The following is a 23170-nucleotide window of genomic DNA, read 5'->3' on the forward strand; positions in this document are numbered from 1 at the left end:
GGAGAACACTTGTATTGAGCATTACGTGTTACATGGAAGTGATGAATCACTAAATTCTACTCTTGAACCCAATATTACACTATTTGTTAACTAACTAGAATTTAAATAAGAATTTGAAAACAAAAGAAATAAAGTATTGATTCATTCTACATTACGGATGAACCTTGAAATCATATTACATTAAGTGAAAGAAGCAAGACACAAAAGGCCATTCATTACATCATTCCAATTTAAATATCTATATTAGGCAGATCATTAGAGATAAAAATCAGATTAGTGGTTTCCAGGGGTGGGGGTAAGGGGAATTGGCAGTGACAACTAATATGTACAGGGTTTCTTTTTTGGTTTGTGAAAATGTTCTTGAGTTATATAGTAGTGGTGTTTGTGCATCTTTGATAATATAATAAAAAAATAAATTGTACACTTTAAATGGGTGAGGTCTGTTATATATGAGGTACATTTCAATTTGTTAAAGAAATGAAGGAAAGGTAGAGAGACTTTTGCCTCCAAAAGATGGAATAGATATACACTTTTGTCCTATTCCTCCCTCTAAGTACTGCTAAAACCTCTGGGCATTTGCTATATTAAACCTAAGAATACTTTGAAAATGTAGAGAGAAAGGAGGATCAGTTAGTGACTTTGGAAGTTGAGGAATAACATAGCAATGATGATCCTCAGCTTTCTTTTTTGTCTCATATATCCATGACCGAATAGTAGAAAATCTAGCAACTCAAAAACCCATAAATGAATGTGCACACATTCACACATACACAAACAATCCCCAATAAAAGCATTCTCTCTATAGCCAAAAGATCAGGAATGGGTAGCTTAGCAATACTAAATAATTTTAGACAATAACTACTTTAATTCAAACAGATACCTCATAAAAATCTAGTCCCACTCCTACCCTACCTGCAAATGCCAAGTGGAAAAGGTAACCTTCACTCTTGCTGGGCTGTAATCAGGCCAATGTCTTTCAAATTCTGTACCCCCTCCAAACTCTGTACCCCCTCCACCCAGCAAGACTGGTGTCAGAGAAGAAGGCCTGGGGAGAGTCAGACATGCTTAGCACTAATGAGACCACCCCCCCCACACACACACACACAAAGTGTCGGTGGAGACTACATGGAAAACTCAGACTTCCAGCTTCTATCCAATACCCTTTACCCTCCTACCTGCGGTGGTATCAGACAAAAGATACTGGCAAGTCAAGACTGTCACAAATACCCAGTGAGAATGAAGATACATGCTCCAGCCGTGTATGGCAAAGCCACATGGAAGAGCAGAAATCCCTTCTAGAAAGGCTGGTATCAACAGAATGAAGATCCTGAACCCCTACTTGCACTCAACACTAATATAGTACCACATAATTCCAGGATATTAATGGAAAAGAGTGAAGAATCTGAATGCCATCCACACTTGGTAGAAATGAGGCAGTCTTGCTTCCATTGCTCCACTGGAGCTGTGTCAACAGAAATCAGAGAAAATGCAAGATTTAAATAAGATCCATAGTTTCATAATACATAAATTTTCCTGATTTCAATTTAAAAAATCACTTGTCAAACCAAAAACCTAGAATATCTCAAATTAAATGAATGACAAGACAGTGAAAAGCCACCAACACCAAAATTTCACAAAATTAATAACTTGCTGAAAAGGATTTTAAAGCAGGCATTATAGAAAATGCTTCAATAAAAAATTACAAAGATATATGAAACAAATAAAAGAATAGAAATTTTTATTAAAGAAATGGAAAGTTAGACAAAATATAAAAATAAAAATATCAAGAACCAGCAAATGAATAATTCAATACTGGAAAATACAATAACCAGAATTTCAAAATTCAATGAGTAGGCTCAATTAAAGAATGGAGAGAACAGTGGAAAGAATCAGTGAATTTCAAGATAGAAAAATAGAAATTACCAAATCTGAAAAGAGGGAGAAAATGTACTTTTAAAAAGAAAGAGAAAGAAAGAGCTACAGAGATGTGTGGGACTATAACACCAAATTCAACATTTGTGTCATTGGAGTCTCATGAAAGAAGAAAGAGGGTAAGACTGAAAGCTACTTAAAGAAAAAAAGGTTTGAAAACTTCCCATATTTGTCAAAAGATAAAACAACATATTCAAGACACTGAGCCAATCCCAAACAATATATCCAAAGAAATCTTTACCAAGATACATCATAGTCAAACTTTAAAACTAATAACAAAGAAAAATATTGAGAAGATCCAGAAAATAATAACCTATTGCTTATTGGAGAAAATGTATAATTATTATTTATGTTATAATTAAACATATAGTGTAATATTAGTTTCAGGAGTAAAATTTTAATGATTCAGCACTTACATATAACACCCGGTGCACATAACAAGTGTCCTCCTTAATACCCATCATCCATTTAGACCATCCCTCTACCCACCTCCCCTCTAGCAACCCTCAATTTATTCTCTATATTTAAGAGTCTCTTATGGTTTGCCTCCCTCTTGTTTTTTTTTCTTTCCCCTAATTTCATCTGTTTTGTTTCTTATACTCCACAGGAGTAAAATTATATGGCATTTTCTTTCCCTGACTTATTTCACTTAGCATAATATAATCTAGTTTCATCCATGTTGTTTCAAATGGCACAATGTAATTATTTTTGATGGCTGAGTAATATTCCACTGTGTGTATATAGATCTATATCTATGTCTACATCTATACCTATATATCTATATCTATATCTATATCTATATCTATATCTATATCTATATATCTGTCTGAATATATATCACAACTTCTTTATCCATTCATCAGTTGATGGACATTTGGGCTCTTTCTTTAATTTGGCTACTGTTGATGATGCTGCTATAAATATCTGGGTGCATGTGTCCCTTGTAATAAGTATTTTGGTGTACTTTGAGTAAATACTTATTAGTGCAGTTGCTGGGTTGTAGGGTCGTTCCCTTTTTCACTTTTTGAGGAACCTCCATACTGTTTTCCATAGTGGCTGCATCCATTTGAAATCTCACCATAGTGTAAGAAGGTTTCCCTTTCTCTGCAACCGAGCCATCACCTGTTATTTCCTGTGTTGTTAAATTTATCCATTCTGCTGGGTGTGAAGTATTATGTCATTGTGGTTTTTATTTGTATTCCCCTGATGATGACGAGTGATATTGAACACTTTTTCACGTATCTGTTCACCATCTGTATCTCTTCTTCCTTGCCAATGTCTATTCATGTCTTCTACCCACTTCTTAACTGGATTATTTGTTTCTTGGGTGTTGAGTTTCATAAGTTCTTTATAAATTTTGGATACAATTTCTTTATCAGATGTGTCATTTGAAAATATCTTCTTCCATTCCAAAGGATGCCTTTTAAAAGTTTTGTTGATTCTTTCTTTCACTTTGCAGAAGCTTTTTATCTTGATTAAGCTCCAATAGTTAATTTTTGCATTTCTTTCCCTTGCCTCTGGCGATGTGTCTGGTAAGAAGTTGCTAGGGCCAATGACAAAAAGTTGCTGCCTATAGTTCTCTAGGATTTTGATGGTTTACAGTCTCACATTTTTATCTTTCATCCATTTTGAACTTATTTTGTTTACGATGTAAGAAAGTGGTACATTTTCATTCTTATGCATGTTGCTGTCCAGTTTTCCCAACACCATTTATTGAAGAGACTTTTTTTTTTTCCATTGGATATTCTTTCCTGCTTTGTATAAGATTAGTTGACCATACAGATGTGGGTCTATTTCTGGGTTTTCTATTCTGTTTCATTGATATATGTGTTTGTTTTGTTGCCAGTACAATATGGTCTTGATGAGTACAGCTTTGTAATATCGCCTGATATCTGGAATTGTGATGTCTCACCTTTGCCTTTCTTTTTTAAGATTGCTTTGGCTATTTGGGGTATTTTTTGGTTAAATACAAATGTTAAGATTGTTTTAGCTCTGTGAAAAATGCTGGCGGTATTTTTATAGGTATTGCATTAAATGTGTGGATTACCTTGGGTAGTATAGATATTTTGACAATATTTGTTCCTCCAATCCATGAGCATGGAAATCTTTTCCATTTATTTCTGTCCTCTTTAAATTCTTTCATCATTGTTCTATAGTTTCACAGTACACCTTTTTTGCTCCTTGGTTATGTTTATTCCTAGGTATCTTATGGGTTTTGTTGCAATATAAATGGGATTGATTCCTTGATTTCTCTTCCTGCTGCTTCATTATTGATGTATAAAATGTAACAGGCTTATGGATATTGATTTTGTGACCTACAACTTTACTGAATTTGTGTATCAGTTCTAGCAATTTTCTGGTGGAGTCTTTCAGGTTTTCTACATAGAGTATCATGTCATCTGCAAATGCTGAAAGTTTTACTTCTTCCTTGCCAATTTAGATGACTCATTTCTTTTTGTTGTCTTATTGCTGTGGTTAGGACTTCCAATATGCTGATAAATGACAGTGATGAGAGTGGATATCTTTGTCATGTTCCTGATAATAGAGGAAAAGCTCTCCATTTCTCCACATTGAGGATGATATTATTTGTGGATATTTTGTATATAGCCTATATGATGTTGAGGTACGTTCCCTATGTCCCTGCTTTGTTGACGGTTTTTTTTTTTTTTTTATCAAGAATGGACACTGTACATTTTCAAAACTTTTTCTCCATCTATTGAGAGCATCATATATTTCTTATAATTTCTGTTATTAATGTGCTGTATCACATTGATAGATTTGCAAATATTAAACCAACCTAGCAAAGCAGGAATAAATCCACCTTGATTGTGATGAATAATTCTATTTTTAATGGTTATTAATTTATTTTGAAAGAGAGAGAGAGAGATGGAGAGTGTGGATGGAGGGGCATAGAGAGAGGAGAGGGATAATTCCAAGTAGGCTCTGCACTGTCAGCAGTGAGCCCTATGCAGGGCTCAGTCTCACAAACCATGAGATCATGACCTGAGCCAAAATGAAGGGTTGAACGCTTAAACAACTGAGACACCCAAGGCCCTCAGTAAACAATTCTTTTAATGTACTGTTGGATTTGATTTGCTACTATCTCATTCAGAATTATTGCATCCATGTTCATCAGGGATATAGGCCTGTAATTCTTTTTAGTGGGGTCTTTTTCTGGTTTGGGCATCAAGGTAATGCCAGCTTCATAGAATGAGTTTGGAAGTTTTCCTTCCATTTCTATTTTTTGGAACAGTTTGAGAATAGGTATTAACTCTTCTTTAAATATTTGTTATAATTATTCCTGGAGGCCATCTGTCCCTGGTTTTGTTTGTTTGGAGATTTTTTTTTTATTACAGATTCAATTTTTTGCTGGTTATTCATCTGTTCAAATTTTCTATTTTTTTTTCCTGTTTCAGGTTAGTAGTTTATATGTGTTCAGGAATTTATTGATTTCTTCCAGATTGCTTACTTTGTTGGCATATAATTTTTCATAATACCTTATTTTTTAATTAAAATAAATATGCTTATTTATTTTTGAGCAAGAGAGAGACATAGACAGAGTGTGAGCAGGGTAGGGGAAAAGAGAGAGGGAGACACAGAATCTGAAGCAGGTTCAAGGCTCTGAGCTGTCAGCATAGAGCTTGACACAGGGCTTGAACCCACAAACCATGAGATCATGACCTGAGCTGAAATCAGACCACTTAACTGACTGAGCCACCCAGGTGCCCCATAATACCCTCTTAAAAAATGTTTATTATTTTTAGTGGGGTAGGGGCAGAGAGAGAAAATCCCAAGCAGGCTCTGTGCTATCAGTGCAGAGCTGGACACAGGGCTCAATATCACAAACGATGAGAGCATGACCTGAGCCGAGATCAAGAGTTGGATGCTTAACCGACTGAGTCACCCAGGTGCCCCTCGTAATATTCTCTTATAATTGATTGTATTTCTGTGGTGTTGCTTGTGATCTCTCCTTTCTCATTTGTGATTCTGATTTATTTCTTTTTTCTTTTTGGTAAGTCCAGCTATGGTTTTATCAATTTTATTAATTATTTCAAAGAATCAATTCCTAATTCCATTGATCAGTTCTACTGTTTTTTTTTCCTGCTTCTATACCATTTATTTCTGCTCTAATCTTTATTATTTACTTTCTTCTGATGGCTTTAGGCTTCACTTGCTATACCTTTTCTAGCTCCTTTTTAGGTGTTAGGTTAGGCTGTGTAATTGAATTTTTTCTTGCTTCTTTATGTAGGCCTGTATTGCTATATACTCCCCTTTTAATACTACTTTTGCTGCATCCCTTATGTTTTGGACTTTCATGTTTTCATTTTCATTTGTTTCAAGTATTTTTTTATTTCAAGTATTTTTTTTTCATTTCCTGTTTAATCCATTCAGTTTTTAGTAGCATGTTCTTTAACTTTCATGTATTTGTGGTCTTTCCAATTTTTTTTTCTTGTAGCTGACTTCAAGTTTCATAACGTTGTGGTCAGAAAATATACATGCTATGATCTCAGTATTTTTGTCCTTATTGAGGTCAGATTTATGACCCAGTATTAGACCTATTCTGGAGAATATTCCATGTTCACTCAAAAAGAATGTGTATTCTATTGCTTTAGGGTGCAATGTTCTGGATATATCTGTTAAGTCCATCTGTTCCTGTATATCATTCAAATCCATTGTTTTCTTGTTGGTTTTCTGCTTAGATGATCTGTCCATTGTTGCAAGTCGAATGTTAAGATCACCTACTATTATTGTATTATTATCAATGAATTTATTTATGTTTGCTTCTAATTCTTTATATATCTGGGGGTTCCCAAGTTGTGGGTATGAATACTTACAATTGTTAGATCTTCTTGTTGGATAGAACACTTTATTATGACATAGTGCCCTTATTCATCTCTTGTTACAGACTTTGGTTTAAAATCTAGTTTGTCTGATATAAGTATGGCTACTCTGGCTTTCCTTTTACATTCATTAGTGTAATAAATATTTCTTCATCCTGTCACTTTCAATCTTCTAGCATCTTTAGTTCTAAAATGAGTCTCTTGTAGGCAGCGCATAGATGGGCCCGGTTTTTTAATATACATTCTGATTCCCTATGCATTTTGATTTAGGCTTTTAGTTCATTTACATTCAGAATGATTATTGATAGATATCAACTTAATGCCATTACATTAGCTGTTAATTCATTGTTTCTGGAGAGTTTCTCCATTCCACTTAGTCACTTTTGGTCTTTCTTTCCCACTCAAAGTATCTCTTTTAATATTTCTTGCAGAGCTGGGCTTTTTAAAACATTTTTTAAAGTTTATTAATTTATTTTTGAGAGAGAGAGAGAGAGAGAGAGAGAGAGAGAGAGAGAACAAGAGGGGAACGGGCAGAGAGAGAGGGAATTCCAAGTATACTCTGTGACACAGCATGGAGACCAACTCCAAGTATACTCTGTGACACAGCATGGAGACCAACATGGGGCTCAATTTCATGAACTATAAGAGCATTATCTGAGCTGAAACCAGGAGGTGGACACTTAACTGACTGATCCACCCAGGTGCCCTGTTTCGTGGATGGTTTAATGGTCACTAACTCCTTCAGCTTTTGTTTGCCTGGGAAAATACTGATCTTTTCTTCTATTCTGAAGAACAGCCTCACTGGATAAAATATTCTTGGCTGCATATTTTTCCTATTCAACAAGTTGAATATATCATGCTACTACTTTCTGGCCTGCCAAGTTTCTGTGGAAAGGTCTGCTGCTAATCTTATTTGTCTTCCCCTGTAAGTTAGGGATTTATTTTCCCTTCCTGCTTTTACGATTTTTTTTTTTATTTCTGTATTTTGCAAATTGCACTATGATATGTCTTGGTGTTGTCCTTCTTTTTGTTGATTTTCATGGGAGTTCTCTGTGCCTCCTAGATTTGGATATCTGTTTCTTTTCCCAGATTAGGGGAGTTTTCAGCTATACTTTGCTCCAATAAAACTTCTGCTCCCTTTTCCCTCTCTTCTTTTGGGACTCCTGTGTTACAAATGTTATTACAATTTATGCACTTGTTGAGTTCCTAAGTCTACACTCGTGATCCAATATTTTTCTTTTCCTCTTCTTTTCAGCGTCATTATTTTCAATAATTTTATCTTCTATATAATATATTCATTCCTTTCTTCTTCCATCTTTGTGTTTATTATATTCAGTCAGTTGTCAATCTTATTTATAGCAGTTTTTCAATTTCAACTTAATTAGTTTTTAGTTCCTTTATCTCTGTGGTAAGAGACTCTCTCGCGTCTTCTATGCTTTTCTAAAGCCCAGTTAGCATCCTTAGGATTGTTGTCCTAAATTCTGGATCAGACATATATTACTTATATATGTTAAGTACATATATTTCAAAAATAGATCCATGGTCATGATTTTTTCTTGCTCTTTTTTTGGGGGGATGAATTTCTCTGTCTTGGATTTTTGTCTAGTTCTCTGTCTTCTTCTGTGTGTTAGGAAAGCCTCGTATGTTTTTTACTATTAAGAATAATGGCTTTATGAAGAAGGGACCATATACTGTCCAAGGCCTGGGACTTCATGAAGTATTCTGGTGTATGTTACATCAGTCTATTGCTATGTTTTGGCTCCTCTTTCCCTCATGTCAGTTCTCTACAGAATTTCCCCTTGCCTGCAGTGGGATGTGTTTGGATCTTGTTCAGAGTATGGAGAATTCTAACTAGATTTGCTCCAGGTGCTTGTTAAAAGAGGCATGATCCTATTTTCATTAAAGGTGAGGATTTTAAGCACTCTATCATCAGTTGACTTGGTGCATGAGGGGGTTTGTGCTTGTCTTCTGGAGAAGGGGCCCACTGCTCTCTTTCTCAGGCACACTTACCCTAGTAAAGAAACACCTGCAGCACACAGGGAGGTGGAGCATGGTGTAAGTGAATCAGGCCTCCACAGTTTGTGCTATTCTCACTGATATCAGTCGTGCTGATAGGCAGGGGAGAAAAATGTTGCCAGCTCTCTCCCTCATAAATGGAGAGGGTAGTTCATGCCCACCATTGTCTGGAAAGCCCTTACAGAAGAATGACAATCGTCCCTTGTGTGTCTCAGGAGTCCCTCATATCCCTGCCTTCACCCTGTGTCTGGCCATCTGCCTTCCCAGAAAAACAGTGGATCTGTGTTTTATCTCAGGCACATCAGCTGAGTTTCAAGTCCAAAATTTAGGCACCCAGCTCAGTGTGGACCTGAACTGGTCCTGTGGAGTAGGTTCTCACTACACTGGGGCTGGTGCATTTGTTCCTAAAGGGCATTTGCACCCACACTTGGGAGCTTTGAATTTAGAGTAAAGTGCAGCAGAAAGTGTGAATCCAGGTTAGCCGCCTTCAGCAGATGTCCTTGCCACTTTGCCAAAGAATACAATAGTGTAATTTAGCCTGCCTGCTCTTTTGTCCCCTGAGAGATAATGCCTCCTCTCCCAGACGCACTCCAAGAAGTGGAAACTGTCTCCCAGTATACCCCAGGGGATCCTCAGATTTTGTTCTCTGCTCCTGGGCCTCTGCCCTCCTTTTCCCTAGGAGCACTGTTGAACCCACGGGGCTCAACGCTGACCATGGAATGGGCTTCTAAAAGTCCAGTTCTTAAGCTCTGTTGGTTGTTAAAACTCACCATAATCAGCCCCTCTCATTTTCCCTGTCAGTGGTTTGGGGGAAGTGTTTTCCTTATGCAATCCCTTCAGCACTGCTCTCTTTCCCTCTCTCTATCTTCTCTCTGTGATTAAGGATCCCTCTCCTCTACAGAACCCAAGATCCTTTTCACCCCCAAATCCCATCTTCACACCTCCTAACTTCCATGATGCAGCCTCTTGTCTCCCTCTAGTTGTGCAGTTTGTTCTCTTAGTCCTCAGATCAATTTCTTGGTTGTTAAGAATGATTTGATATTTATCTAGTTGTGTTCAAGGGACAAGGCAAGCATATGATCCTCCTACTACTCTGTCATCTTAACTCCACCCCATTTGAAGGAAAAGCAATTTAAAGAGGAAATGAAGATATTCTCAGATGAAGGACAAGTAAGAGAACTGGTTGTCATCCAACTTTTTCTAAAAGAATGGCTAAAGAAAAAAATGGCTAAAGAAAACCTTTAACTGAAAGAAAATAAGAGAAAAAATTGAATATCAGAAAGAAATGAACATAAAGAGTAAACAAATATGTAAATATTTATGAAACACTTAAAACTAAGTGAAAGTAAAATTAGATCATATCAAAATTTGTGGACCTCAGCTAAAGCAGTACTGAAAGAAAATGTTATAGCATTACATGTTTATCTTATAAATGAGAAAAGTGGTAAAACAAATGATTTAATCTCCCACCTTTAGAAAATAAAGAAATGAATAGCAAACTAAAACCAAAGTAAGCAGAAAAAAAAACATAAAAATAAAGGTAAGGACAGAAATCAATGAAAGTGTAAACAGAAGAACAATAAATAAAATTAAAGAAACAATAGCTGATTCTTTGAAAAGATCAATAAAATTTGAAAGGCTCTAGCTAGAATGATAAAGACCAAAAAAAGGCACAAATTCCCAATATCAGTACTTAAAAGGAAATATTACCACAGTTACCACAGTTATAAAATAATAAAAAGGAATAGTATGAACAATACTAAACACATAAATTAAAGAAGTTGAATGAAATGGGCCAACCCCACAAAAAGCACAAACTATTCAAACTTGCCTAACAGGAAAAATAGTGTGAGTAACTATTAAAGGAATTAAACTCAGAACTTACCCCCCCCCAAATGAAATAACAGCACACAGATTACTTCATTGGGAAACTCTACAAAGAATTTTAAGAAGAATTAACACCAACTCTACATAATTTCTTCCAGAAAATAAAAGAAAGGGAAACACTTCTCAATTTTTTTATGAAACAAATGTTACTCTGATACTAAATATGAAGTCATTACAAAACCCAGACTGCAGGCCAATACCTCCTGAGCATAGATGAAAAATTCCTAACAAAATTAGCAAACCAAATCCAACAATATATAAAAAGAATTAGGCACTATGATCAAGTGTGATTTATTCCAGGTATGTAAGATTGTTTTTACATTGGAAAATCACCCAATGTATTTCACCATATCAACAGGCTAAAAATGAAAAATCATATAATCACAAAAGTATATGTAGAAGATGTATTTGACAAAATCCAACACCCATTCATGAAAAAAAAAAAACCTCTCAACAAGTGACCATAAAGATAAATTACCTCAACTTGATAAAGAGTATCTACAAAGAAGTCTACAAAGAACATCAAACATAATGTTGATAAACTGAATGCTTTCCTATTAAAATGAGGAACAAGTCTGGGGTGCCTGGGTGGCTCAGTCAGTTAAGCATCTTATTCTGGATTTTGGCTCAGGTCATGATCTCATGTTTCATGGGATCCAGCTCCACGTCTGGCCCTGCACTGTCCCAGTGCTTGGAATTCTGTTTCCTTCTCTCTGTCCTTCCCCTACTCATGCACGTTCTCTCTCTCTCTCTCTCTCTCTCTCTCCCTCTCTCTCTAAAAAATATATACATACACATTTAAGAAAATCAGGAACAAGTCAAAGATGCCCACTTCCACCACTAATATTCAATGTAGTACTGAAAATCTTGGCCATCAAAAGGTAAAAAAAAGGAGATAAAAATCATACAAATAAAAAAGTTAGAAATAAAACTGTTTTTATCTTCAGATAACATGGCCTGATTGTCTATGCAGAAAATTCCCAGGATTAAAACAAACCAAAAATGTTTTTGAGGTAATGAGTGGGGCTATGTATGTATGTATGTATATGTTGATACAAGATCAACATATAAAAATCAACAGTATTTCTATATACTAAGAAAGAGGTAGTGTGAAAACTGAATTTGAAAATCCAAAACCATTTATAATTGTAAAAATAATGAAATACGTATGCATAAGTTTAACAAATCTTGTATAGGACTTATATGCCAAAAGCTAAATTTGCTGATGAAAGACATCAAATAAAATGAAAATAAATAGAACGATGTACTGTGTTGATGGATTGAAAAAGTCAAAATAGCGAAAATGTCAAATTTCCCTCAAATTACTCAGTAGGTTTAATGCAATTCTTACCAAATTCCAGCAAGGATTTTTATGGAATTAAAGTAGCTTTTGTAAAATATATTAGAAAGGCACAGGCTTTAGAAGATCCATAACAATTTTGAAGAATAAAATAGGAGGAATTATTTTGATATTAAATCTTATTATGGAGATTTAATAGTTAAGTTCATGGTATTGGCAGAAAGATAGATACATAGATAAATAAAACTGAATAAAGAACCCAGAAATAACCCTAGGCAAGTGCAGATTTCTGATTTTTGACAAAAGTGCAAAAAAATATCAATACAGGAAAATAGCCTTTTCACCAAATGGTGCTGGAGCAGAGAAACAAAAGTATCGATCTGAGATCATGATCATAAATGTAAAAGGTATAACTATAAAACGTATAGAAGAAAACACAGGAGAAATCTTCAGGACCTGAGGCTAGACAAAGAGATTGCAGACTTGATACTAAAAGCACCATGTTAGAAAAAAAAAAAAAACATGGCAGATTGAACTTCATCAAAATTAAAAGATTTTGCTGTGTGTAAGACCTTGCTAAGAGAATATAGAAACAAGTAACAGAATGGGAGAAATATTTGCAAACCACATATTTGACAAAGGACTTGAATCTAGAATATATAAAGAACTCTCAAAATTCAACAATATGAAAACAAGGAAAACAATTAGAAAATAAGGATTAAGACATGAAGAAACATTTCTACAAAGAGGATATACAGACAAAGTTTCAATATCACTAGCCATTAGAGAATGCAAATTAAAATCACAATGATATCATTAGACACACCTATGAGAAAAGCTAATTAAAAACAAAAGACAGCACAAAATTCTGGCAAGCATGTGGAAAACTCGGACCACTCATATCTTGCTTATGGGAATATAAAAATAGTCCAGCCACTCTGAGAGACAATTTGGCAGTTTGTTGTAAACTATACACAAACTTACCATACGACTCAGAAATTGCACTTTAGGACATTTGTCCCAGAGAAATAAAAGCTTTAATATAACTTTTATGTAATCATAAAAACATGTACACAAATGTACATAGTAGCTTTATTAATCATATGCAAAAACTGAAACAAGATGTCCTACAATACATTAATGGTTACACAACCACTCAGCAACAAAAAGGAAAAACTATTGACACATGAAAAAATTTGGATAAATATTAACGGAATTAAGATGAGTGAAATAAAAGGTAATCTCAAAAAGTCACATATTCTATGATTCCATTTTTAGAACATTCTTATCATGATGGAATTATAGAGATGGAAAACAGCTTAGTGGTTCTCAGAAGCTAGGGATCATGGGGGTGGGGTAGATGATAAGGGTACAGCAGAAGAAAACCCTGTGGTGATGGAACATGTACAGATTTGTGTGGGTGGTTATACAAATCTATACATGTGATAAAATTCCACAGAAAGACATACACATACACACCAAAGAGTGTGTGTAAAACTGGTGAAATTTGAATAAGGTCTTTGGTTATATCAATGTAAATTTTATGACTTTCATATTATACTCATGTTGTAAAAGACATTGCCATTGGGAGAAACTGGCTGAAAGAAACATAAGATTTTTCTGTATTCTTTTTGCTTCTTACTGTCAATTGACAATTGTTTCTAAATTAAAAAAAAATAAATGAAGTAATTCAAAGAAGATTTCCAAGCTTTGCACAGTGGCAGCATCATAGCCAATGAGGTTTGTCCAAAGCATGATTATTGCTAAAAGAAAATTTCCAGTGAGATATGTCCCTTTTCCCTCTCATTTATATTTAGAATCACTGAACAGCATAAAATGAATAAAACTATATATTTCACTTTCCTTTACGTACTTTAGCTTCATCATAAAGTTTATTTGTAATGAGTTTTGAATTTTACTTGGCACAATACATTTGCCTCTCATTCAAAATAATATAATACTCAGAAGATATATTTTTCATTTTAACCAAAATCAACAATAATTTCCAAACACCTAAATAGTATCACTTGGTCTGAAAGTTTTCATTCAGTATCTAACATTCTCTCAGGAATAAAGAGAGAAAAGCATTTGATTGAATAGAGAATATTTACATTATTAGAGTGTCAATATATAGCCCCAATCCTCCTCTAAACTGAAATTATTCCATTTTCATAAAAAAATGTGATATTCTAGATGAGATATACTTTAGGTTCTGATGATCAAAGGAAGTTAAAATTATTAGCTTTTCATCTATAGCCTGTGCACTGATTTAAAATGTAATGTTTCAGTGGACTCAAGTCTTGGGCAAGATGATAAATTTATTGTCCCACTGTTTCTATAGAATTCCAGTTTTGATCACCAGTGATTCTTGCACATGTAAAGTTTTCAATAAATACATTAAATATGAAATACAAAATATGAAAACCTCTATTCCTGCTAGTGGTTTGGGAGACCAGTGGCTGTCATGGGCAGAGGATCTTGTTGTGTGCCTTTGCTTCCACATGGGTTAACTACAGTGAATAGTCACAACTGCTCGGAACTGACTGTTAAAGGAATCTCAGAACTGACTGTTAAAAATCACACAACATAATATTATAACATGCAACTGATTTGCTCAATTTGTTTGACAAATCTATGGAAAAATAAAATCAAAGGCTTCACTTGTCTGATCAGTCAGTTTAGTCAAAATGTTTGAGTCAAAACCAAAGTACCAATTTTGGTAAGTTATTTTGGACACAGTATAAATGGACACCACTGCCAGGAAAGCCCAGATCATACAGAGTTGGAAATGTCTGCATGTGAAAATTCAAGGAGAAATGCAAATTAGTGAGATATGTATTACATTGTCACCCAATTTTACAAAGCACAGAAAGAGGTAGGCTACATGAAGTTTACTCTAATGGTATTCTTTTCATTTTTCTGAAATTTCGACATAATAGCAAAGCTGGAATTTTATAATTTCCATAGCTATAAATCATTTTTAAATCATGATGATATTACTCAAAACAGATATGAAAACATATGTCTGCCATAGCTGTATAAACCGCTTACTTGTCATATTCTATAAATGTTAAATCTTCTACTTTAACTTCATTTCCTTTTATTAACTCAAATATATTGAAGAAAATATATTTTATCTTAATATCACATATATAACTGGTAAATTTGACATTGAAAATCTCAATTAAAAGAGAGCTTTCCACCATAACCTGGGTGCAGTTTAATATGCCACTCCTTTCTATTAATGTCCTCATCAGAATGTGTGACAAACCCATTTGATTGAAATGAGTAAAACTTCCATTCAGAAACACCAGTATATACCACTGTGTATTTTATGAAAATCAGTTACTGTATATCTGTACTACCGCTCCAGCTGATTTTTCAAAAGACACAGTAGTGTGTACTCGAGCACTGCAGCACACAGGCCAGTCCTAAATGCCATTTTCACTTATGGGGATTGCAGTTCCAATAGAATCATATATATCTTATACAGCTTCAGATTTTCCTAGAAAAGTTACTTTGCTACCACACTGTCCTTCAAATAGTCATGAATAGGGGTAAAGAAGAACAAATTGTTACTGGGTTAAGAATGAGACTTCATCTTTAACTAGAATTTCATTACTTATGTAAGAGTTTGGGTTTTTAAATATACTGAAACTGACTTCTTCCATTCTGACAAGTATTTGGAAATCAATCATTTACATCTTGGAGTCCTGGGGGTATAGCCTTTCAGCGTTTGGATAAGAAATGACTAAACATGTGGCAAGGAAACCAACCATGGATCAATGAAATTAAAATTTCATTCCAAATTCTAACTAAAGCGCCCATCTATATAATTAGGAAGCAAGTTCAGTCTAGAGAAGAAAGATAAATTTCTCCATTAACTCTTCAGCTCATGGAATCTTTTTTCTATATATTGAGTATCTTTAGTAGAGTTAGAAAAAATACATCCTATATTGAAGTACAAAGAGACCATTTGATGATCTGATAAGTTACCTGTTGGTTTAAGGTCTTTAGCTTACTGTTACTGTTTAACTCATGATGATAGCCACAATGTATAGCCTAAAACCTATGCCAATATGTTTTCTTTTTCTTTTACCTTTGAGTCTTCCAATGCTTACTCAATTTTCATATCAAGATAGCATACCTTTGAAATTTTTACTCTCCCAATCTTCATTAACCTCATATCCTATGAAAAAACTGTTCTATGTGTTCCACCACAACTATCTCCTCCCCAAACCCAACAGGCCTTACCTGGTCAGAGTCAGGCCCCTGAGCACTGTTGACATCACACAGAATTGTAACAACTTCAACTCAGGCATCTAAAGCCCAGTAGCAAGTGATTGAGGATTCAGAAGATAGCAGCATAGGAGACCGCTGGGCTCACCTCATTCTGCTGATCACATAGATTCCACCCTCATCAGAATAAATAACCCAGAAAACTGCCACAATACCAGCAGAATGGACTCTCCAGAGCCAAATGCAGAGAAGAGGCCCAGGGAAGAAGGTAGGAAGGGCAGAGAGGTGGTGCATGCTACGAGGAATGGCGGGAGGGGCCTGGAGTGGTGGAGGAGCAGTCCACCTGACAAGGCAAATCCCCCGAAGTCTGGCTTGCAAAAGCAGAGGGGCCCGACTCCATGAATTCTGACAGTCAGCAGGACATAACATCTGGAATTCTAAAAGACAACTGCTCTGCTCTCAAAGATTAGGGAGGGCAAGAGGACACTGTGAGGGAGAGTGGTTGAGACCTGGAAGGACAGAGCTCAGTGGGGGAACAAGGTGCAGGAAAGCACCATTTCTCTCTCTCATTCCCCAGCCAAAATTCCAAAGGGAACCATTTCCCATCACTGAACTTGTTTGCACCCTGCAAATGCTCAATGCTGTGCTTCTGTGGATCCATCCCTCAAACAGGCCTGCCTCCCTCCAGGTGCTTCAGGGTCCCTCCTGCAGGGGGCCACTGACAGCAAAGCTAAGCCTGCCCGTCCCACCCCTGTGCACTTTGTGGATCCAACCTAATACTCTCTTAACCAGATCCCATGGAAGCAGCACCACAAGCCTGACAGTGTGCAAGCAGCTGTGGACAAGGGCCACACCACTCCACAGTGAGTCCTGCCCCTGGGAGAGGGGAAGATAAGGTACACACCAGTCTGACTGTGGCCCAAGCAGTGGGTTGGGGGCAGACATTGCGTCTGACTGTGGCCCTGCCCACCAACACAAGTTACTCCAGACAGCACAGGGTAGTGCCCTACAGTTTGGAGCCACCAGAAGGACTACCCAAAATGATGAAATGGAATAAATCTCCTCAAAAGAAACTCCAGGAAGTAGCGACAGCTAACAAATTGATCAAAACCGATTTAAGCAATATAACAAGAATTTAGAATAATAGTCATAAAATTAATCGCTGGTCTTGAAAAAAGCATAGAGGACAGAAGAGAATCTATTGCTACAGAGATCAAGGGACTAAGAAATAGTCACGAGAAGCGAAAAAAATGTTATAAATGAGGTGCAAAATAAACTGGAGGCACCATAGCATGGATTGAAGAGGCAGAGGAAGGAATAGGTGAATAGAAGATAAAATTATGGAAAAAGAGGAAGCTGACAAAAAGATAAAAAAATCCAGGAGTATGAGTGGAGAATTAGAGAACTAAGTGCTGCAATCAAATGGAACAACATCCGTATCATAGGATTTCCAGAAGATGAAGAGACAGAGAAAGGGGCTGAAGGTGTGTACTTGAACAAATCAGAGCTGAGAACTTCGCTGATCTGGGGAAGGAAAAAGGCATTGAAATCCAAGACACACAGAGAACTCCTTTCAGACATAACTTGAATAGATCTGCACAACATATCATAGGGAAACTGGCAAAATACAAGGATAAAGAGAGAATTCTAAAGGCAGCTAGGAAAAATGGACCCTAATATACAAAGGTAGATACATAAGGGTAGTAGCAGACATATATAGTGAAACTTGGCAGGACAGAAAGGAATGGCATGAAATCTTCAATGTGATGAACAGAAAAAAACACGTAGCCAAGAATCTGTTGAGAATATGTAGCCAGCAAGTCTGTCATTTAGAATAGGAGAGATAAAGGTCTTCCCAAACAAACAAAAACTGAAGGAATTCATCACCACTAAACCAGCCCTACAAGAGATCCTAAGGGGGACTCTGTGAGTGAAATGTTGCAAGGACCACAAAATGCCAGAGACATCACTTGAAGCATGAAACCTACAGACTTCACAATGACTCTAAACCCATGTCTTTCTATAATAACACTGAATGTAAATGAACCAAATGCTACAACCAAACACATAGGGTATCAGAATGGGTAAAAAATCAAGACCCATCTATTTTATGTCTACAAGAGACTCATTTTAGACCTGAGGACACCTTCAGATTACAAGTGAGGGGATGGAGAAATATCTAGCATGCTACTGGAAGTCAGAGGAAATCTGGAATAGCCATACTTATATCAGACAAACTAGACTTCAAATTAAAGGTTGTAACAAGAGATGAAGAAGGGCATTATATAATCATTGCAGAGTCTATCCATCAGGAAGAGCTAACAATTATAAATGTTTATGCACCAAATACGAGAGCCCCCAAATATATACAACAATTAATCACAAAAATAAGCAACCTTATTGATAAGAATGTGGTAATTGCAGGGGATCTTAATACTCCACTTACACCAATGGATAGATCATCTAGACACAGACTCGATAAAGAAACAAGGGCCCTGAATGATACAATGGATCAGATGAACTTGACAGATATATTTAGAACTCTGCATCCCAAAGCAACAGAATATACTTTCTTCTCGAGTGCACATGGAACGTTCTCCAAGATAGATCACATACTGGGTCACAAAATAACCCTTCATAAGTACAAAAGAATTGAGATCATACCCGGCATACTTTCAGACCACAGTGCTATGAAGCTTGAAATCAACCACAGGAAAAAGTCTGGAAAACCTCCAGAAGCATGGAGGTTAAAGAACACCCTACTAAAGAATGAACGTGTCAACCAGGCAATTAGAGAAGAAATTTAAAAATATATGGAAACAAATGAAGGTGAAAATACAACAATCCAAATGCTTTAGGATGCAGTGAAGGCAGTCCTGAGAGGAAAATACATTGGAATCCAGGCCTATCTCAGAAACAAGAAAAATCCCAAATACAAACACCTAATACATACAAATCCCAAATACAAACACCTAATAACATCCCAAATAGAGCATACCTAAATAAATAGAAGCAGAACAGCAAAGACACCCCAAACCCAGCAGAAGAAGAGAAATAATAAACATCAGAGCAGAAATAAACAGTATAGAATCTTAAAAAACTGTAGAGCAGATCAATGAAACCGAGAGTTGGTTTTTTGAAAAAATAAACAAAATTGACAAACTTCTAGCCAGGCTTCTCAAAAAGAAAAGGGAGATGACCCAAATAGATAAAATCATGAATGAAAATGGAATTATTACAACCAATCCCTCAGAGATACAAGCAATTATCAGGGAGTACTATGAAAAATTATATGCCAACAAATTGGACAACCTGGAAGAAATGGACAAATTCCTAAGCACCCACACACTTCCAAAACTCAAACATGAAGAAATAGAAAACTTGAACAGACCCATAACCAGCGAAGAAATCGAATCAGTTTTCAAACATCTCCCAACAAAAAAGAGTCCAGGACCAGATGGCTTCCCAGGGGAATTCTACCAGACATTTAAAGCAGAGATAATACCTATCCTTCTCAAGCTGCTCCAAAATATAGAAAGGGAAGGAAAACTTCCAGACTCATTCTATGAAGCCAGCATTACTTTACTTCCTAAACTAGACAGAGACGCATCCAAAAAAGAGAACTACAGGCCAATATGCCTGATGAATATGGATGCAAAAATTCTCAACAAGATACTAGCGAATAGAATTCAACAGCATATAAAAAGAATTATTCACCATGATCAAGTGGGATTCATTCCTGGGCTGCAGAGATGGTTCAACATTCACAAATCAAGCAACGTGATACATCACATTAATAAAAGAAAAGATAAGAACCATATGATCCTGTCAATTGATGCAGAAAAGGCATTTGACAAAATTCAGCACCCTTTCTTAATAAAAACCCTCGAGAAAGTCGGGATGGAAGGAAGATAGTTAAACATCATCAAAGCCATTTATGAGGAGACCACAGCTAACATCATCCTCAATGGGGAAAAACTGAGAGCTTTTTCCCTGAGATCAGGAACACGACAGGGATGTCCACTCTCACCGCTGTTGTTTAACAGAGTGTTGGAAGTGCTAGTATCAGCAATCAGACAACAAAAGGAAATCAAAGGCATCAAAACTAGTAATGATGAAATCAAGCTTTCACTTTTTGAAGATGACATAATATTATATACGGAAAACCCGATAGACTCCACCAAAAGTCTGCTAGAACTAATACATGAATTCAGCAAAGTCGCAGGATACAAAATCAATGTACAGAAATCAGTTGCATTCTTATACACTAACAATGAAGCAACAGAAAGACAAATAAAGAAACTGATCTCTTTCACAATTGCACCAAGAATCATAAAATACCTAGAAATAAACCTGACCAAAGATGTAAAAGATCTGCGTGCTGAAAACTATAGAAAACTTATGAATGAAATTGAAGAAGATACAAAGAAATAGAAAAACACTCTGTGCTCATGGATTGGAAGAATAAATATTGTTAAAATGTTAATACTACCCAAGGAAATCAATACAATCAAATGCAATCCCAGTAAAAGTTGCACCAGCAGTCTTTTAGAAGCTAGAACAAGCAATCCTAAAGTTGTATCGAACCACAAAAAACCCCAACTAGCTAAAGTAATATTGAAGAAGAATACCACAGCAGGAGGCATCAAAATCCGAGACTTTAGCTTCTACTACACAGCTGTAATCATCAAGACAGCATGGTATTGTCACAAAAACAGACACATAGACCAATGGAATAGAATAGAAACCCCAGAACTAGACCCAAAAACGTATGGCCAACTAATCTTTGACAAAGCAGGAAAGAACATCCAATGGAAAAAAGACAGTCTCTTTCACAAATGGTACTGGGAGAACTGGACAGCAACATGCAAAAGGATGAAACTAGACCACTTTCTTACACCATTCACAAAAATAAACTCAAAATGGATAAAGGACCTGAATGTGAGACAGGAAACTATCAAAGCCCTAGAGAAGAAAGCAGGAAAAAAATCCTCTCTGACCTCAGCCGCAGCAATTTCTTACTCAACACATCTCCAAAGGCAAGGGAATTAAAAGCAAAAATGAACTATTGGGACCTCATCAAGATAGAAAGCTTCTGTACTGCAAAGGAAACAATCAACAAAACTAAAAGGCATGGGAGTGGGAAAAGATATTTGTAAATGACATATTGGACAAAAGGCTAGTATCCAAAATCTATAAAGAACTCACCAAACTCCACACCCCAAAACAAGTAATCCAGTGAAGAGATGGGCAGAAGAATGAATGGAAAGTTTTCTAAAGAAGACATCCAGATGGCCAACAGGCACGTGAAAAGAAGCTCAACGTCACTCCTCATCAGAGAAATACAAATCAAACCACACTGAGATACCACCTCACGCCAGTCAGAGTGGCTAAAATGAACAATTCAGGAGACTATAGATGCTGGAGAGGATGTGGAGAAATGGGAACCCTCTTGCACTGTTGGTGGGTATGCAAACTGGTGCAGCCACTCTGGAAAACAGTGTGGAGGTTCCTCCCCAAATTAAAAAGAGATCTCCCCTATGACCCAGCAACAGCACTGCTAGGAATTTACCCATGGGATACAGGAGTGCTGTTGCATAGGGGCACATGTACTCCAATGTTTATAGCAGCACTTTCAACAATAGCCAAATGATGGAAAGAGCCTAAATGTCCATTAAGTGATGAATAGATAAAGAAATTGTGGTTCATATACACAAATGGAGTACTACGTGGCAATGAGAAAGAATGAAATATGGCCCTTTGTAGCAACGTGGATGGAACTGGAGAGTGTTATGTTAAGTGAAATAAGTCATACAGAGAAAGACAGATACCATATGTTTTAACTCTCATGTGGATGTTAAGAAACTTAACATAAGACCATGGGGGAGGGGAAGGGCGAAAAAAATTACAGATAGGGAAGGGTGCAAACCATAAGAGACTCTTAAAAACAGAATAAACTGAGGGTTGATGGGGGCTTGGAGGGAAGGGAAGGTGTGTGATAGGTATTGAGGAGAGCACCTGTTGGGATGAGTACTGAGTGCTGTATGGAAACCAATTTGACAATAAATTTCATATTAAAAAAAAGAAAAAGAAAAAAGTGGATACTATGGAGATATACATGTATCTCAGTGGATCAAAAGCTAGATTGGCATCATATCTATCTGCATTCCAGATAAATACTTTGCTGGAGTAACTTGTTAAGCTTTCATTTGAAATGCCCAAATTAGCATATATTTTAAAAACCTCTTTTCATAGTTGAGGGGAATATTTCTTCTCCATGGCAGCAACTCAGTTTTTCAAACATAACTATCAAATGGTGAGTTATTTAAACATGGATAACAAAGTGAATATGTAATAAAAAGAGAGTCAGATGTCTCTGATCAGGCATAATAAAAGGGCTTAAAGTAAAATTTCCAACCACAGGCACAGAAAAACTTTAGGCTGACATGTAATTTAGAACATCAAATAAACAAGTCTCTGGTAAACATATTTTTTTTTACTACTATAGTAATTTATCCAAAGACAGTATAAATCTATTTTGTTTAGGAAATATGGATGCAATATACAGTACTGGGATGTTAATTCAGTTACTATCTAATATTTATATGTCAACCACATAAGCAAAAATTATTTTACCTTTATTATCCCTTTTGATGGTTGGTCCATTATCCTGATCAACAATAAGTTCTTCTCTATTGTTGGGCATCATGACTATAAATAAAAGATATAACTGAGTAATATTTTTGCAAAGTACCCAAAAGAAAGGCAGAAAAGTATTAGATAAATAGGTATTTTACTCCAATAAGTAGTAACATGAATTGTATACACTTCTACTTCTGAAACAGTGGAGAAATTTGGTCTGATGATTATATAATTTAAAAATTGATAAGCTGCTGTAATCATTTGAATTTTTAAAGTGGAATTAATATATGGCACATATATAATTGCCCACATA

At 35.9% G+C, this 23170-nt stretch overlaps 1 protein-coding gene and 1 non-coding gene across 2 annotated transcripts in view; one reads left to right on the forward strand and one right to left on the reverse strand.

The window, feature by feature from the left end:
• The window catches only part of DACH2 (dachshund family transcription factor 2), an 845266-nt gene that overhangs the window by 136828 nt on the left and 685268 nt on the right, over positions 1-23170 (reverse strand). The window contains exon 8 of the mRNA XM_081792609.1: positions 22852-22926. Coding sequence (XP_081648735.1) covers positions 22852-22926 — 75 coding nt within the window. The remainder of the gene's footprint in view (positions 1-22851; positions 22927-23170) is intronic.
• On the forward strand, positions 13683-13816 carry LOC145714815 (U4 spliceosomal RNA). The gene has a single exon (XR_014137006.1). It is a non-coding gene; the product is annotated as a U4 spliceosomal RNA (small nuclear RNA).

Source organism: Panthera onca, chromosome X (assembly GCF_046562875.1).
Source record: "Panthera onca isolate mPanOnc1 chromosome X, mPanOnc1 haplotype 2, whole genome shotgun sequence".
In the NCBI taxonomy this organism is placed as follows: domain Eukaryota; kingdom Metazoa; phylum Chordata; class Mammalia; order Carnivora; family Felidae; genus Panthera; species Panthera onca.